This window comes from Mustelus asterias, chromosome 21 (assembly GCF_964213995.1).
Source record: "Mustelus asterias chromosome 21, sMusAst1.hap1.1, whole genome shotgun sequence".
In the NCBI taxonomy this organism is placed as follows: Eukaryota; Metazoa; Chordata; class Chondrichthyes; order Carcharhiniformes; family Triakidae; genus Mustelus; species Mustelus asterias.
In genome coordinates, this window is record NC_135821.1 from 65,491,765 (window position 1) to 65,510,631 (window position 18,867).

Consider the following 18,867-nt stretch of genomic DNA (forward strand, 5'->3'; position numbering starts at 1 on the left):
ATTTAGTTCCACAACTTAGTCTGTGACCCCAGCAAATACTTCCTGATTAATAAGCCTCTTTAGCTGAAGTTGGTGGACAGGGCCACTGTGATCAGTCTGGGTTTTTTTTCCTGAGATGGGATTTATCTAGATCAATATCCTTCTTCCCCAGTCTAGGTAAATTGGATTGCACACCTACATTCTTCCAAAGTATCTAGTCCACACTACTGTGCATTTATTAACAAAAACTCAACCACAAAACACACTGCAGCCATCCAAACCTCTTACAAAATGCTGTTTTATATTATTCGGGTGAGGTATTAATCTCAGAACTAACAGATTAGACAGACACGGAGCAAAGGCAGGATTCAATAATGCTCCTTAAATAACACTTTGATTCACTGAACACGAAAAACTCCTCACGTAAAAATTCATACCGAGGTTTTGTATATAACTGGGGAAAATACTTTGCCTTCACACTTCCCACAGGCTCAATTTGAAACATTGCCCATATTCAGTGGTCAAGCATCTTATTGAAGAATGATCTCCATCCAATGGAAACAATCGGACTTTTCTTCACCTGCCACTCACAGCAGTCTTCCAAATAGTTTAATGATCACTAGTTTCTTACTTGTGCATGCTCCCAACGTGAGCGCGCAGTGATAATTCAATTTTGGAGGGGACATAGCTGAACTCGATTCTGTCTGCACAGCACATCATTCAATGGACAGTGATCAGGAGTGCTGCTAGTGGCAGTCAGACGGTGCCCCTGCCAGCACAGAGTGCCAACTGAGAGTTGCAGTCACAGTGCCAAACTATCAGAGGTTAAAGCCCCCTTAGAGGGACAGAATGCTTCCATGTTTTATCCTTGGCACCAAGTTCGCAGAGAAGTCTGCAGCTACTACACGATTCCCATTTGCATCAGAGGTTTCACAACTCAAATATAATCAATTTCCATATCATGTGATATCAGCTTCACAACATAAAAGGTACAGCAATCAAACACGTGCATTTCTGTATTCCCATCTGCCATATACATCTGGACACAGCTACATTTAACTAGCTCATGTCAGACTAAGAAATTTAGAAGGTGGAAACAGAGAGCACAAAGACCTTGAATCCATCACTTGCTAGCTGAATTTATCAGGCTGTGGAGCAATCTGGATTCGTGACATCCAACAACAACCTGATACAGATTTATCACTTGGTCACACTACGATTCTCACCCTGCTGTTTGAGCTGTGCAGTGTGTGTCCACTAAGCACGTAGAAACGGTGCAGAGCCCTGCACCAAGTCAGTGAGGAATTTTCTCCGCTTGTTCTCTAGCTTCTGCAGGAAGGTGGAGACTCTCTCCTCTCGTTCTCTGCTGTATTTTAGGATCAGTTCCTGTTTGCACTCTGTGCCTCCAGCCTCCCCTAATGTGCCCAATTGCTCCAGCACACAGGCGAAATCTGCCTCCACCTGCTGACGCCGACACGCTGCCTCGTGCAACAACTTTGCTTTCTGCAAAATAAAAAACTAATCAGTTTAAGTTGACATGCAAAGGTCAATATGTAGATCAGCATATTTAATATTAGTTCATATACGCTGATTAAATTTGTTCCCAAGTCATTACATCATTAATGAGCAGCAGTTGTGTATCTAAATGATAGCCTGTCATCAACATTCCCTCTAAAATGTAGTCTTTGTGCACGGGCAGATTTTTCAGTACATAGTCCCATTAAATTGTTTTGCACCAACACACACCCATGCATCATAGCAGGCAAATTCTTTGTAAATTTTACAGGGATTGGAACAAGGGACACAGCTATCCATCACAGGATACCTCAGATAGCTACAGCAGAGAAGTGGGTGAGAGAGGATCTGGAGGCAGCAAGCAAACAAAAGGATCCAGAGGCAGCTAGAAGAGTGGACAAAAGGAGGATCTGCTGACAAAGCAGCACTTAGAAGAGCTAGTCTGTGGCTCCAGAGAGGAGCGACTAAGTTCTGAGAGAAATCAAAGGAAAACATGAATGGTTGGTTGGTGAATAATTTAGAATAGAATTACTACTGTGCACAAGGCGGCCACTCAGCCAATTGAACCTGCACCGAACTGGCCTCTGCCTTATCCAATTAACAGTTGGGGGATCTGCTAATCCCCCAACACTAAGGGGCAATTTAATATGGCTAAGCCACCTAATCTGCACATCTTTGGACTGTGGAAGGCAACCAGAGCACCCAGAGGAAAACCACGCAGACACGGGGAGAACGTGCAGACTCTGCACAGACAGTGACTGAGGCTGGAATTGAACTTGGGTCTCTGGCACTGTGAGGCAGCAGTGCTAACCACTGTGCCACCCTGCTGCCCTTAAAAATTGGCACAAAGATTATTTATTCATTATTATTGTCACAAGTAGGCCTAACATTAACACTGCAATGAAGTTATTGTGAAAATCCCCCAGTCGCCACACTCCGGCGCCTGTTCGGGTACACTGAGGGAGAGTTTAGCATGGTCAATGCCCCTAACCAGCACATCTTTCGAACTGTGGGAGGAAACTTGAGCACCTGGAGGAAACCCACGCGGATACGGGGAGAATGTGCAGACTCCACACAGACAATGACCCAAACCAGGAATCGAACGCGAGTCCCTGGCGCTGTGAGGCAGCAGTGCGAACCCACTGTGCCGTTTATCTTCAAAACCTGTGTAATTTATTAGTAATTGTAATGTCTTATTAGTTCTGGTAAGAATTACCAACAGTAGTAAAGCTTATTGGGAGTAGTAGTGTTTATTAATGATAAACTAGTTAAGAAAAAAATTAATAAACACATAATAGGGATGATAGGGCAGGTGATATGTTGCAACTGCAGAATGAGGGGGCGCCTGCACACCATGTGATCCAGAGCAGACACACCTGTACTAAGTGCAGCTTAAGAAGCTTTGGCTCAAGAGTCACTGAGCTGCAGTCACCGAGATACATTAGGCTGGGGGAAAGTTACCTGGAAATTGAGTATCATGAAGCAGTCGCACCCCTTAGAATAGGGTCTTCCGATTAGGTCAGGGAAAGAGGGTGTGACTGCAAATCAGGAAGGTAGAGGAACTCAAAATAGAAGCAGAAAAGTCTCAGCCTTTACAATTGTCCAACAGATTCAAGATGCTTTGCTAAGGCCACACTTGGAATACTGTGTATAGTTCTGGTCACCCTATTATAAAAAGGATATTAAACTAGGAGTGCAGAAAATTACTAGGATGCTACCGGGACTTGATGGTTTGAGTTATAAGGAGAGGCTGGATAGACTGGGACATTTTTCCCTGGAGCGTAGGAGGCTTAGGGGTGATCTTATAGGATGTCTGTAAAATAATGAGGGGCATAGATCAGGTATGCATAAGGTAGTCAACATCTTTTCCCAAAGGTAGGGAAGTCTAAAACTAGAGGGCATAGGTTTAAGGTGAGAGGGGAGAGATACAAAAGGGTCCAGAGGGGCAGTTTTTCACACAGAAGGTACAATTTTGTCTTTTAAAAAGCATTTAGACAGTTACATGGGTAAGATGGGTATAGAGGAATATGGGCAAAAAATGGGCAACTGGGACTAGCTTAGTGGTAAAATAAAAGGGCGGCATGGGCAAGTTGGGCCCAAGGGCCTGTTTCCATGCTGTAAACCTCTATGACTTTATAACCTGTATGGATGTACTGGGGTACAGTTTGGGTGAGGGAACTGAAACTAGCCGCCAGTTAGTTTAATATGTCATAGGGAAAATGCTGGAATCAATAATGAGGGAGGTTAGAAAATCTTAATGCAATCAGGCAGAATCAACATGGTTTTATGAAGGGCATATCATGTTTGACTAATTTATCAGAGTTCCTTGAGGAAATACCAATCAATGTGGATAAAGGAGAAACTGTGGATGTGGTGTATGTAGATTTCTAGAAGGCATTTGACAAGGTGCCGTATCAAAGCTTACTATACAAAGTAAGAGCTCATGGCGTAAGGGGTAACATATTAGCATGGAGAGGGGATTAATTAGCTGATAGGAAACAAAGTGGGCATAAATGGGTCATTTTCAAGTTGGGAAGATGTAATGAGTCGAATGTCATAGGGATCAGTTCTGGGGTCTCAACTATTTGCAATCTATATCAATGATTTGGATGATAGGATCAAATATATGGTTGCTAAATTTGCTGATGACACAAAGATAGGTAGGAAAGTAAATTGTGAAGTGGAGTCTGCTAAGGGATATAGATAGGTCAAGTGAATGGGCAAAGATTGGCAGATGGAGTAAAATGTGGAAAATTATGAACTTGTCCACTTTGGCTGGAAGAACAACAAAAGCAGCATATTATTTAAATGGGGAGAGATTGCAGAACTCCGAGGTAGAGAGAGATTTGGATGTCCTGGTGCACAAATCACAAAATGTTAATATGCCAATATAGCAAATGATTAGGAAGACAAATGGAATGTTGTAATTTATTGCACGAAGAATGGAATATAAAAGCAGGGAGGTTTTGCCACGGTTGTATAGGATATTGGTGAGACATCTGGAGTACTGTGTTCAGCTTTGGTCCCCTTATTAAACAAAGGACCTAATTTCATTTGGAGCAGTTCAGAAAAGGTTCACTTGACTAATTCCTGGAATGAGGGATTATCCTGTGAGGAAAGGTTGAACAGGTTGAGCCTGCATCCACTGGAGTTTAGATGAATGAGCAGTGATCTTATTGAAACATGTGAGATCCTGAGGGGACTTGACAGGATGGATGCTGAAAGGATGTTTCCTCTTGTGGGAGAGATGAGAACTAGGGGGCACAGTTTAAAAATAAGGGACCTCCCATTCAAGACGCAGACGAGAAGACGTTTTTCTCTCAGAGCGTCGCGAGTCTGTGGAACTCTCTTCCCCGGAGAGTGATGGAGGCAGGGTCATTAAATATTTTTAAGGCTAAATTGAATAGATTCTTGATTGACAAGGGAGTCAAAGGGCATTGAGAGTATGTAGGAAAGTGAGATTGATGCCACAATAAGATCAGCCGCAAACCTATTGGATGGCAGAGTCGGCTCAAGGGGCCGAACAGCCTACACCTGCTCCTAATTTGTATGCTGATCAAAGGAGATTGCTGCTACTCCTTTCTCAGGGGGTTAGGTTTAAAGCTTCAATGCCTTCTATGGAGTTCAATACATGGGATCATTGTGAAGGTAAACACTCAATGTAGAGGAAATAGCCTGTGATCAATAGTTCACATCATGCTGCACATGGTTAATCTTTGGACACCATTACCTAAAATTAGTGTAGTTTGACCGATGATGCTTTGGACAGTGGCTTTGAGTGCAGCTTGGTGAGATCTAGATATTCGTTAGGACCCCAGTGTACCATTTCTATTGCTTGTCATCCCAATGTCCTTCCCACCCACAAACCCTCCCCCAGCCTCTTCCAATGAACCACCGACCTTCGCCACACTGTCTACAGAATAGGAGAGCAGATTTAAAATGTTACTCCTTCCCCACCACCCCAAAATAGGTTTAGTGCCAAACTGCCATGTTCTTGACACAATTGCTGCAGGTTTCCACACACTCACCTGTAGGGCAGGATGATTGACCTGATACTGTAGGATGGCTTGACACAGATTCCAGAAGGAATATTCTGGCCACAGCACAGGCTGAAACACCAAGCACGAATGAGAAGTCTGCAACGGTGAACAATCATTGTTTAATTAATGAATGGTGACAATGACTAAGACGTTGAGAAACAATACACACAGGAAGATTATAAAAAGGATACCGGGAAATAGTATTAGATAGTTCCAGCTGCAGTACTTGCATTGGCATGGGGTAATGGGCCAATTGGCTTTTGATTTCTATGGTTCTATTGATTACGCTTTAGTTTGTATCGTTATTCAGCAAGGAGCAGGAATTTTCCGGGTGTCCTGGGGCAACATTCCTCACACAACCAACCTTTTTAAAGGGCAATTTATCATTCCTTTTTGTGGGATCTTGTTATGTGAAATTGGCAGTCAAGTTTGCTTAAATAATACCTTGAAAACAAATCACTGAGTGAACAGCTTTGGGATGTCCCGAGGATCTGATAAAAATTTAAATAACTGCAAGCTTTGTCTTTCTGCTCAAAGTTTAATTTTGGACCATACAATACTGTAAAGAAGACCGTCTCCAAAATGTCTCGGACAACCTTGGGTGGTCTTGCATCAAATATGTACGTTTTTTCTCTTTCAGATGTTAATATCTAGTTGTGCCTTTCCACATTTGCAGTGAGGAAAAGGACAGCATACTAGACATTCCGGTGGCACTGTGGTTAGCACTGCTGCCTCAGTGCCAGGGACCTGGGTTCAATTCCCGGCTTGGGTCACTGTCTGTGTAGTGTCTACACATCCTCCCCATGTCTGTGGGTTTCCTCCGGGTGTTCTGGTTTTCTTTCACAGTCCGAAAGATGTGCAGCTTAGGTGCATTGGCCATACTAAATTGTCCCTTCGTGTCCGAAGGTGTGTAGATCAGGGAGATTAGTGGGGTAATTATGTGGGGTTACAGAGAAAAGGCCTGGTGAAATACTCCCGGAGAGTTGGTGCAGACTTGATGAGTCAAATGGCCTCCTGCACTAAAATAAAAGAACATTGCAGGTACCCTTCCTAAATTCTCTCAATTCAGCAACCATTCTATTAAATTGGAAATTTCCACCCGTCACACAGCTTTTTAAGAAAGGTGACAGAGGGAAACTGGCAAATTATACATCAGTTAACCTAATATCTATGTTTGGTAAATTATTGTGCATAATAAATAATGTGATTGAGGACTGTGATAGATTTCAGTCTGAGAGCCAGCATGCATTTGCAATGGGTAGGTCATGCCTGATGAGCCTGATTGAATTTCTTGAATAGGTGACTAAAGTAGCTCATGGAATTGAAGGTAAATTATTGATCTAGTTAGGAAATTAGCCGGGTGTCAGGAGGCAGAATAGGGATAATAGGCAGGCGCTCTAATTGATGGCAACATAATGATAGGCACTACTGTAAGCCAGGGGTCTCCAAACTTTTCAATACAAGCGCTACATCATATATTTTACACATTTTCGGGGGCCAAAGAAAAAAAATTAGTTTTATAAATGATTAAGCCCGTGGGATCGAATGAAATTCACTATTGAAACAACAGGTTTCAGAACGCAAGACATATCCACATATTTTCCGCACAATGCTTGTTGATGGATAATGCAATGCAGAAACATGGGCTTTGAGAATCCACCAACCTCAAGCTTTTGGGATATGTCCAACCAAACCTTTCTTCACCCCAGACATGTTCTTTCCTCCATCAATTGTCACACATTGCAGTTTATTCCACTCCAGGTTATATTCTAACACAGTTTTTTGCAATTCTTTAAAGATGTCTTCTCCAGTTACTGTGCTGTGCATGCTATGCACTGATGCTAATTCTTGTGTCACATTAAATTCACTGTCGACACCAAGGATGAACACTAGGAGTTGTGATGTGTCACACACATCAATCGATTCATCAAGTGCGAGAGAATACAACTGAAAATTTCTTGCTTTGTCTGCAATTTGATGAAATATATTGCTTCCTATATCCTCAATTCTACGAGCAACAGTATTTGGTGCAAGACTGATGATTTTGAACAGATTTGCTTTTTCTGGGCATAACTTTTCCACTGCTTTCATTATACACTCTTTGATGAGATCTCCATCGGTGAACGGCTTTCCTCTTTTAGCCAACACATAAGCTAGTTTGTAACTGGCCCTGGTTAAAGCTCCATTTTCAGTTATCTTCTACGTAAAAAAAGCTTGTTGGGAAAGCAACCTGCGTTGCATTGATTCAAATTTTTCTGAACACTGTGTTCCTGTGAATTGGGAATAACTTGGTTCATGTTTGGTCTCATAGTGCCAACGTACATTGTACTCCTTCAAAACTGCAACAGTTTCGTTGCATATGACACACAAGGCTTTATCACCTGCTTGTACAAAGTAGTACTTTACACCCCATTCTTCATTAAACAGGCGGCACTCACTGTCCACTTTTCTTTTTTCCTTCCATAACTGAATTTCCGTCATCATTGTCATTGTTCTCACTCATTTCAGACAGATGGAGCTTACGAATTGGATAAAGCAGCTGTGACTCAGTCAATGCAGAGCGGCAATTGGATAACAGATGTCTCAATTGCTGATTCGTTTAATGAACTGTCAGTCACAGGATGGCAGCTCTGATTGGACAATAGGCTGGCAAAGAGGGTGGGGATTCCCATGGGTTCATCAGACACCGCGCGGAGCGGCAGCAAATGCCCGGCCTGTGGCTTCCGTCCCTGCGTCCGGCTCCTGAGTCAGCGACGGGGTTCCGGACGCGGGAGTGTTTTCGGCAGCGGGAATCCCGTCCCGCCCCACTGGCTGCGGGCCAGATGTTAGCCCGCTGCAGGCCGGATGTGGCCCGCGGGCCGTAGTTTGGAGACCCCGGCATCATCAGTCTCGCAGCCCATTCTTCACAAGATTTGCAAGCCTCTTGATTTCTTCAATTCTGCAAACAAGAAACTTCAATGTTGCCAAAACAATAGTAATCTCTTTGAAAAGGCCACCATTGACAAGGAGATCCAACCTCGGATCGGCTGTGCCAGCTCAGTCTTCTCCCAACTACGACAGCAAGCATTTGACAACAAAGACCTCGTGAGTCCTAGTATACAGAACGGTTGTCACACTTCTGGACTGTGATTAGCAACACATAAGAGCACTAGAGGAATTCCAACAGCAAAGCCTCCACTACATCCTCCCCATTCAACAGGGGGAATGTCAAACAAACCCTCGTTCTTTCCTTGAAGCCAGTTCCACAAGCATTCGGACAAAGCTCCTGCAAAATCAGCTTTGATTGACTGCACATTGTCCAGATGGCTGAAAACCATCTCCCCACCAGGTCATGTTTTAACAACTCTCAAATAGACCAGGTTCTGGGAACGACAGAGAAAACACTCTGAAACTGGGAGGAGTTTGCTATCAATCATTCAAAATGGTGACAACTTGTCCATCAAGTCGCATCATGCTTTGAGTCACAATGCCTTAATAATCAGGCAAGAAAAGGAAGCAAATCCTGCACTCTGGGTCCAACGTAGGATCCGGAGTGCGAGATTTGGAAGTGGCTGCCAATTATGGTTAGTGCTCAACATATTCCAGAGTCCCTCCTTCAACATATATGGGAGATGAAATATTTGGTTGACATGAGTTTTCTTTTTGCAACATTGAAGGCTAGGTTGAGGTTTTTGTTTGCAGAATCAAAGAGATCTTGTGTACCATTCAGCCCTTGTGTGCAAAGTCCTGAGGATTGCAAATCGGCCTGTTTAGTCACATGAAGACCCATGGCACAAACATGCATCCAAGTAGATATCATCCTCGAATTGAAGGATAGTCAACAATTGATTTTCTAGTACCAACAAATCAGAGTGACTAAAAGTGACTAAACCAGATAGTGTAGTCATTAATGCAGAGTTTAAGCTATCACGTTAACTGTGCACAATGATTCTATTCACTTGATTCATTACAAATAATTTTTGCTGTCTTAAGTTGATTAGTGGAGCTGCCCTGTTTAAACCAATGGGAAGGTCAATGATGGTACAACCTTTATTGCTTTTGAATTATATTAACTTATATTCACAGCTACATACATGCAATGTAAGGTACCTTTGTCAATCTGGCACAGGCAACATGTGGTATGGGGTCAGGGTGGGTGGTAGGCAAGATAGTGTTAGGGAGAAGGAATTAATTAGTCCAGGAGCATGTCAGTTCTTGGTACAGGAATAGCCATGAGACCTTCAAGCCTGTTACATATTTCAATGGAATCATGGCCGATTTCATCTCAACTCCTTTCATATGCCTTTTATATTCTTGGTGAGCAAAAATCTATTGATCTCAGATTCCATATTATTCACTGAACTTGCACGTACTGCTTTTTATGGGATAGAATGACATTTTTAAAACCATTTTTGATGTGAAGAAGAGTTTCCAAGCACTTCTCCTGAATGATTTGGCTCTGAATCAAGCTAGTTTATGTAATTTCTCCTCAGAATCTAACGCTTGGATCCCTGGTAACATTTTGGTGAATCTATGCTGTACTCCTTCCAAGGTATTATAATAGCCTGGGATTTTGTAGGGGAGGATAGATGATAGTAAACTATCCATGTTTCCTGTTATTATCCCTCTGAAACTGACTGTAAATTCAGGATGTGGGGAATGCACAGGTGAACACAGAAATATTGAAATTGTGATCTATCACTCATGTCCCACTATAGGCTGCACTGTTCACAGTGCCACCCCCTACCACCACAAAATCTGGTCACCACTGAACTCAGGTGAAAATTCCAACAATCCTGCCCCAAAATAGCTTTCACATGACATGAAATGTTAGCTTTTTTTTCCCTTTACAGATGCTGCCAGACCTGCTGAGATTTTCCAGCATCTTCTCTTTTGGTTTCAGATTGAACAAGGTGGGGCAGGATAAAAGCAATCAGATGCAACTGGGTTTTTAACAATGATGTGATAAACAACATTTGATGAGACAGAATTTGCCCAATTGAAATAGGTTCATGTTCATGAAGAATTAAGTGATAACTAAATTGTTAAAGCTTTTTTGAAAAATCATTAACAAACAAAACGTTTACCGTCTACCTTTATGCCATGTGTACATCACCAATCTTTAATATTCCATGTAAAGCATTTTTAAAAGTGATTTTATTTTCAGGTTTTTTGAGATGTGAAAATCCTGTAATGTGATAAGTTCCTCAGACAGCCTGATGACATTACCTGTGTTCCAGACTATCAGTGCCCATATAAAACATTGTGATCAGTTGCAGTACCACTGCATGGTGACAGTGTGAAATCACAGGAGAGATCACAAGATCTCTCAGCAAGATTTACTTTGCTGTCAGTGGTAAGCTTTGCCACGGAAGGCAAACTTTAGGCCTTTCTTTCAGGTGCAGTACCCAGAATGATGCAGAATAATTTAGGTGTGGTCTAACCAGGGCTTTATATTTCTGAGGCACAATTTCCTTCCCTTTATAGTCTCGTTTTTTTTTTAGTTATAAAGGCTAATATTCTACGAACCTTTTTGATTTGCTGAACTCGCGCGGAGCGGCAGCAAACGTCCGGCCTGTGGCTTCCGTCCCCGCGTCCGGATCCTGAGTCAGCGACGGGGTTCCGGACGCGGGAGTGTTTTCGGCAGCGGTAATCCCGCCCCGCCCCACTGGCTGTGGGCCAGATGTTAGCCCACTGTGGGCAGGATGTGGCCCGCAGGCCGTAGTTTGGAGACCCGTGCTATAAGCAGGAGAAGCATGAAATTTCAAGGAGAGGTTAATAGATTAAGTGAATGGGCAAAAATGTGGCAAACGGCTTTTAATGTAGACAAGTGTGGGATCATCCACTTTGACGCAAAAAGGATAGATCAGAATAATTTCTAAATGGTGAAAATTTATAGAGAGTGAAGGTCCAAAGAGATTTAGGGCTCCATATGTAGAGTTCATTAAAATGTCATGGTTGCATAGATAGAAAATAATCAAAAGGTCATACAGCATGCCTTGTATATCTAGAAGACTGGAATACAAGGGCTAAAAGTCATACAACAGGTATACAAAGCCCTGATTGGATCACCTCTGGAGTACTGTGTTCTATTCCAGGCACCACACATCTTAGTAAGGATATATTGGCTTTGGAGGGAGTGGAGTATAAATTCGCAAGAGTGATACCTGAACTCCAAAAGTTAAGATGAGAGATTACACTAACTGAGGTATTCCTTGAAAGTTAGAAGGTTAAGGAGTGATTTGATCAAATGTTTTAAGATATTAATTGGAAGTGATGGAGTAGCTAGAAATTATTTCTGCTGATTTGGAACATAAGCAACAATTCAGAGGCAGATCCTTTAGGAGTAAGATTAAGAAACAGGTTTACACAAACACACGCGGCGCACACACACGGGTAGAATCTATAAATGTAAGGTAGTCAATTGTTAATTTTAAATCTGAAGTTTGTTAACCAAATATATTAGGATGGGCAAAGGTGGCCTTTTGAAATTAGGCCCCAGCTCAGCTATGATCAGACTGAATGGCCCTCTCCTGTTCGATGTTTTCTTTCAGTTCCATTAAAAAGCTTTCCCTGGTTTAACCAGTCCCACTCGTCCCTCAAACACCAATGTTTAAAATGACAAAAAAAAAACAGATATAAAATTATTTCAACAAAATTAAAGCTGGGGTTGGTGTGCATTGAATGTAGTTGTTCACACTTGCCCGGAATCAGTTTATGTACTGGGGTTAGTGTTTAACATCTTCTCCATCATTCAACAAAGATTTGGACTGTGCGCAAACACTTTCCACAACCATATTATCTCAGTTTCACTGTATGGAGCTTTTACTCTAAACTCAGAGCAAATCTGCATGTTTCACAGCAACACATCAATCTTAAATGCCAGCCTCACTGTCTTGCGAATATAATTTTACATCTTTAGATGGTGTGTCAGCGTGCATGATTGTTAAACGCAAAAGTATATTTACAGCAGAAATTTGTGAATTAACATAACTGATGTGCATTTTTCAGGCTAAAGCAACAGCCCAGTGTCAGTTCCTCACCTGCCACAGCAAGAAATCGCTGAGCCGCACCTCTCCCGATGTGCGGATTAGCAGGTCTGGGTCTGGGGAGCCACTCGAGTACAGGCACTTGCTCAGTAGAGACTCTGAAAGATCACTGAAACATAAAGGGGCTCAGATTAATGCTGTGCAATGGGGCAACTCGCCCTTTCCAAGGGGTTAGTAACAAACCAGCCCTTCCCCAGGCTGAAGACTGATTAATACTTCCATCCCTACCCCCTAAAGCTTGACACTGAATAACCACTTCCTAGGCTCAATACTGATTAATGCGTCTCATTGGAGGCTCCACACAGATCAGCCCCTACGTTCAGTATGTGCAATGAGGTAACATTACCTGGGTTTCAGTAACCCTTCCTCCACTCCTAGTGCCATCTCACAAACTGCACTGGTGATCTCATGCCGGGAGGTGTAGGCGAAGCACACATTCAGGAAACACCTGCAATACAGTGAACTAGTTAATAGAACAATAACAAGGACTGGGGAAAGTAAGGCGGCAGCTCACCACCATCTTCTCAAGGGCAATGAGGGAATGGCAATAAATGCTGGCCAGTCAGTGACGCCCATGTCCCACGAATGAATAGAAAGAAGTGGGGGAGAGGGTGCCCCATTCATTCGGACTGGGTGGCAGAGATAGATCCATCCACCAGGCACGCACGCAGATGTAGAGAGTACAGTAGAACTTCTTACTTGTTGTAACTCTGTGTTGCTAGTACCGCCTGTGCAATGAGCTCCTGGATGTCAACAGGGAGCAGGGTCAAGTTTCCCAGGACTCTGATACAAACACCATGTTTCTTCAAATTCTCCCTAGAGATTGAAAATAAAAGAATTTCAACTACTATCAAGAAATCCTGTGGAGAAATCACAACTTAACCAGTCTAACCCGAATGCCATCACTGTGCATGACACTGGCAGTCGTAGCTCAGTAAGTAGCACTCTCAGCTGTGTATGAAGGTTCAAATCCCACTCCAAAATTTGAACACAAAAATCACGGTTGACACTCCAGTGCATTACTGAGGAAGTGTTGCACTATTGGAAGTGCTTTCTTCTGGATGAGACTTTATACCAAGACCCCATCTGCCCTCTGGACATAAAGATCCCATGGCACGATTTTGAATAGAAGGGGATTTATCCCAATGATCTACCAAGCAGAACCAACATCAGATTACCTGGTCATTATCACATTGCTATTCGTGGGAATTTGCTCTGCACAAATTGGCTGTTGTATTGACTGAAAATGAGGAAGCCCTTAGTCAATCTAAATTAAAATGAAAATCAACAAATTTGATTTTTTTGCATGGTTGGGTGGAGTGGAAATCTCTTCACCTTATTGGTATTTGCAGCACTCTTACTGCACACATGGCTACCATGAGGATTCTGGTTTTAAGTATGAAGTCCAGAAGCCAACGGACCAGTGATCAGGAGTGGAAACATTGGCTGCTTTCCCCTCTATAACCCAGGCCTTTTGGATGGCCTCTGCATCTCCTCAATCCTGGGATCCACAGTCAGGTAAAGGGAAAATTGGGGATAGGGGGCCGAGGGTCAGCCACAGGGCATTGCTCTGGCTGTGTGACAGAGCGACATAGGAGGCACCCATTACCAGATTCTGAGTAGTTACTCAAGGTTGGTGTAATTTCCTGAAAGCCTACTGTTCCTCGAGGAGTCTTGTGAATTTCTGACGTGCGAGTTCCATCAGTCCATCCACTTCCTCTTTGGAGCGTTTGAAATTCTCAATACTGAAAGCGTAAACAGTCACCTCTCGGATATTCAGGTTCAAACACCAGCGAAGGGTCTGCAAAAAAAGTGCCAACCTGCCATCACTTCAGTTTTACACTTTGAAGCCTCTCACCTCAAGAATCCTTGATTCCCACAGCCTCCCAACCCCATTGTATTGCAGTCTTTTCTACCCTTTTAACTCCAGGTTGTCTTGTATTTTAACTCCCCATATCTTCCAGATAACTAACAGTAATGTATATGAATTTTAGCATTGTGAACGTTTGTCTGGAGCATTGAGCTCCTGGCATTTCATTTACTGAAGTTAAGCTTTTTAATAATTTTCACAACATTTCAGGCTGTGTCCCAGGGAAAAGCTGCAGTTTGAGAGATCCCCAAAAAGTAGAAGAATGCAAAAGCCTGAAAGTTTGATTTTACACAAAGTGCCTTTGATACATTCCTGGAACCTGACTGGAAAACAAAAATCTCTTTGATGCTTCAACAAGGAGATGAGGATTTAGGCATTAATGTGAGATGTGGATGTGGCTTCTTACCTCAGCCAGCTTCTCAAACCCCTGAGAGTGACCCTGTTCCCTCTCCACTCGACATTTCTGCGCATATCGTCGATTCCCATCCATGATGAATGCCACATGCTCAGGCATTGGGCCAACCTGCAGAACAGAACATGATATTAGAAATCTCTACTCTACAAAGATAATTATTCAGACACTTCTCTGACATAGGATCATATACCTTACAGTGAGAAAACAAATCATTGGTTTCTGTCGGTCAAGCCAATTACTGAGCTCCAGAATATCCAAAACAACCAGCTGGGGTTTTTGTTTATCCAATATAGAACAAATACCCTACCAAGTGAAAGGACACAACCCACAATATTATTGGCAGATCGTTTAGGTGGAGGTTAGCAATGGACAAGGCTCCCACACTCCCATAGTGCAACCAGTAATGCTGGAATTTAGGAAGGTCAAACTTGTAGCCTTTCTATAAGAAAGGCACCATCTCCATCACATGCGCGCTTGGCTCATCAGGATATTGGACTGGAAGATTATTGGATGAAACTGAAGGGCAACAGAGCAGCACCCAGTAGAGCCTGGTGATAGTGCAAATGCAACTTATGTCCTACAAAGTCAATTGAGCACATCTCTGCCTTGTGTGAATTGCAGAATTTGAGTTTAGTTTATGACTTGTATACAACAACTAGACCTCACCACACCCTTAAAAATTTTGAACCAGGAATGCAGCAAAGCACTTGGCGCCTGCTAATGTGAAAGATGAGGAGTGCATTCTCAATTACAAATGCAGGGATGTGTACTGAAAGAAACTCGGAACATATCCAGTGAAGGTACACGGACTATATTTTTGGGAGTGTATTTCCCAAAGGGTCAGGCTGCTCAGAGACTAATCTGAAGTTCTGAACCAAATGAACACAGGAGCCTCTCTGGGAAACAGATAGCTTTGCATGATCAATGACCTTCAATCTGAGGACAAAGGAGTGAAGCAGCTGGTGGATGTGCAGCAAGGAATTTGAAGGTTAATTTAGAAAGCTAAATGTCTTTATCAGGTTTTGCCATGTAGTAATTCACCCCAACCACCAAATTTGCCTGTCCTTGAAGATAAATGAATACAGTTACCTTTAAAATGGACGCACACAGTCTCTCAAAGAGGTTCAGCTCTGCCTCTTGGATCCAAGACATTCTCAGGGACTTGATTCTCTTCAGAGCAGAAACGGACCCGGTAGGATTCTATAAACTGGGAAAGGAGTTAATTGTGAAGCACAATGAAGGATCAGTTGGTCCATTTGTTCATACCAATCAATGCCTCCTGGTTTCTTATGGCAAGTAACAACGTGCAAGAACAGAGAAAAGCCCTTTGGTAGTACTGAAATTGAGTGACTTTTCTCTGAAGGGAGGACCACACTTCATAGTTAGTGCAGCTGAAAGAAGTAAATTGAGCTCTCCAATGAACTGGTGAATTTGTGTTAAATAGAATGTTGTACACGATTCTGGGCACCATACTTCAGGAAGATCAATATCTTGGAGAGGTTACAAAGAAGATTTCCAAGGATGATAAACAGGCCTGAGGGACTTCAGGTATGTGGAGAGATTGGAACAGAAAAAAGTTATGGGGTCATTTAATAAAGATGTTGAAAATTGAGACATTTTGACAGAAATAGATTCCTCTGGCAAGTGGCACAGTAACCGGAAATTATAGAGTGAATATCATTCATCTAAAGGGCCATGATGTGGAGATGCCAGTGTTGGACTGAGATGGACACAGTAAGAAGTCTCACAACACAAGGTTAAAGTCCAACAGGTTTATTTGGTATCACAAGCGGGATACCCAGATGACCCTTTGTCAAAGCTAAAAGGCATAGAAAGTGGGAGATATTTATACTGCAGGGTGAGGGAATGAAAGATGAGTCATAGCCACAAAACCAAGGGGAAAGGCAGCTTATGGCTGTCCATACAGAGAATAAAAAAGGTGTGAATGGCTAAACGGAAGAGAAGCTGAAATCTGAGGGTAAGCTGTAACAGATGAAGATGAGGGGGGGGGGGGGGGGGAAGCACTGCTCCTTCATCAGGTGAGCGGAGTGATTAATCTAAACTTGGGGGGGGAAAGAGGAGAGAGAGAAAGAGGAGGAAAAGAGAACAAGACCACTCCCCTCCCACCTCAAAAGTTATGATATGGAATACACTGCCCAAAATAACATTGAAAGCAGATTCCACAGGCACTTCCAAAAGGCAATTGGAATGCATTTAGAGGATTCATTTGCAAGATCATGGGGATAAATTGGATGGCACACTCGAAGAGCCAGCAAAGGTGTGACAGGTTGAATTACTTTCTTTTCCTGCTTGATTCAATAATCATGTCCAAAAGAGAATCAGGTGATTCCACCTAATTGTTCTATGCCTGTGTTTAAACTTCACTGAACCTTCTTCCCTTCCACTCCGCTTCATCTCATCCCATCACTGGGATTGTCTATTCCTTTCCTCTCTAGCTTCCTTTCAGATGCTAGTCACCCCACAACCCCTTGTGGCCAGGGAAACCCCACATTTCCTTTTCCTTTTCTCAATTTAACCTCTCTCCCGCCCATCTCCCCCCCATCTTCATCTATTACAGCTTACCTTCAGATTTCAGCTTCTCTGCCGTTTAGCCAATCACACCTTTATATTCTCTCTATGGACAGCCATAAGCCGCCTTTCCCCTTGGTTTTGTGGCTATGACTCATTCCCTCACCCTATAGTATAAATATCTTCCACTTTCTATACCTTTTAGCTTTGACAAAGGGTCATCTGGACTCCAAACGTCAGCTTACTCCTTACAGATGCTGCCAGATCTGCTGAGATTTTCCAGCATTTTCTCTTTCGGTTTTAGATCCGCATTCTAACCATATAGTCCTGGTAAATAAATGTATCCTGAATTCCCTATTGGATTTAACAGTAGCTAGCTCACATTCATGCCCTGCAGTGTCACCTCTCCCGATGGAACCCTTTCTGCCAGGTCAACCTTCTTTCTATTACCCTCTGAACTTTAACCTTTACTTAAGCCCACCCACAGACCACCGGCGGCCAATCAGACTCCGAACATCAGCCCCGCCCTCTGATTGACAGCAGGCCCAACCAATAGGAAATGTCCACGTCACCCCACCCCCTCCGCCCAACCGCCAATCAATGGATCCCGCAAGGCGATCCCTAGATTCAGGCGATGCTGTAAATCAAGTTTAATCCTCCATCTCCTACCCGCTTCCTCCGGTAGACCCACCGCTCAGCTGGCCGCCTGCACTCCCGCTTCTGACTAACCGGGCGACCGGCGGCCTGACTGCGCGCCTGACGCGTCGCTCCCTGCGTGATCACGTCACTCCCTTGCGTCAACCGCTCAATCGCCTCCCTGCTGACATCACTCCGTGGGTTCCATTTTTTAAAAAAACAAATTATGAACCATTAAATGATTAGAAAAGTAAAATTGTGTTGTCAATCGGGCAAGTGCTTGCTTAACATTGAAATGTTTTACAATTTAGTTGTGGACTTATTTTGTCCGGGAGCTTGTTTCAGAAATCAGGAGGTCGGAGCCCCTGAAAATTAAAGGGATCGTCGTCGCTTAAAAGGGATGAGAACCTCGAATTTCCATCGGCAAATATTTCTAATTATGATATAAAATTTACTGGCTCTTGATTTTGCACACATAATGACAAACCCATTATACCGCTCATTGTACCAGTTATGCGAGTAGATGATACTATGATGGGATGTTTAATGTCCAGGTGGTACACAAGTTGCTGATCACATTTCCCCCAACGTCTCACAGTGTACAGGAAGGGCCATGAGTTACATTTCCTGACCTACGGGGTAAAAACTGAGGCTCAATAGTAAACTAGTATTTAATTCATGCCACCCCGTGCCCACCATACACCTGCCCACTTTATCCCCTCTCCCTCATATGATCTCTGCATCAGGTGTTTGTTGCTATTGCCCATTGTGCCCCAGCAAGACATTTCAGATGCTAAAAACGACCTGGACAACGTTCAGGCTTGAGCTAAAAAGTGGCAAGTAACATTTGTTTCA

At 43.1% G+C, this 18,867-nt stretch overlaps 1 protein-coding gene across 9 annotated transcripts; it reads right to left on the minus strand.

Annotated features, from left to right (window-relative positions):
• Positions 1–259: 259 nt before the first annotated feature.
• Positions 260–18,646, minus strand: dhdds (dehydrodolichyl diphosphate synthase). Of its 9 annotated transcripts, none has more exons than XM_078238072.1 (9): positions 18,521–18,646; positions 15,937–16,054; positions 14,839–14,955; positions 14,221–14,363; positions 13,262–13,378; positions 12,909–13,010; positions 12,557–12,671; positions 5,523–5,630; positions 260–1,482 (listed from the first exon to the last, which is right to left on the minus strand). In XM_078238072.1, exons 2-9 carry the CDS (start codon positions 15,997–15,999, stop codon positions 1,237–1,239), a joined length of 1,011 nt encoding a protein of 336 aa, XP_078094198.1. In that variant the 5' UTR covers positions 16,000–16,054; positions 18,521–18,646; the 3' UTR covers positions 260–1,236. The 9 variants fall into 9 exon arrangements, with proteins under 9 accessions (XP_078094198.1, XP_078094197.1, XP_078094195.1 ...); XM_078238071.1 differs by lacking the exon at positions 18,521–18,646 and adding an exon at positions 18,068–18,170; XM_078238069.1 differs by lacking the exon at positions 18,521–18,646 and adding an exon at positions 18,106–18,159.
• Positions 18,647–18,867: the final 221 nt, after the last annotated feature.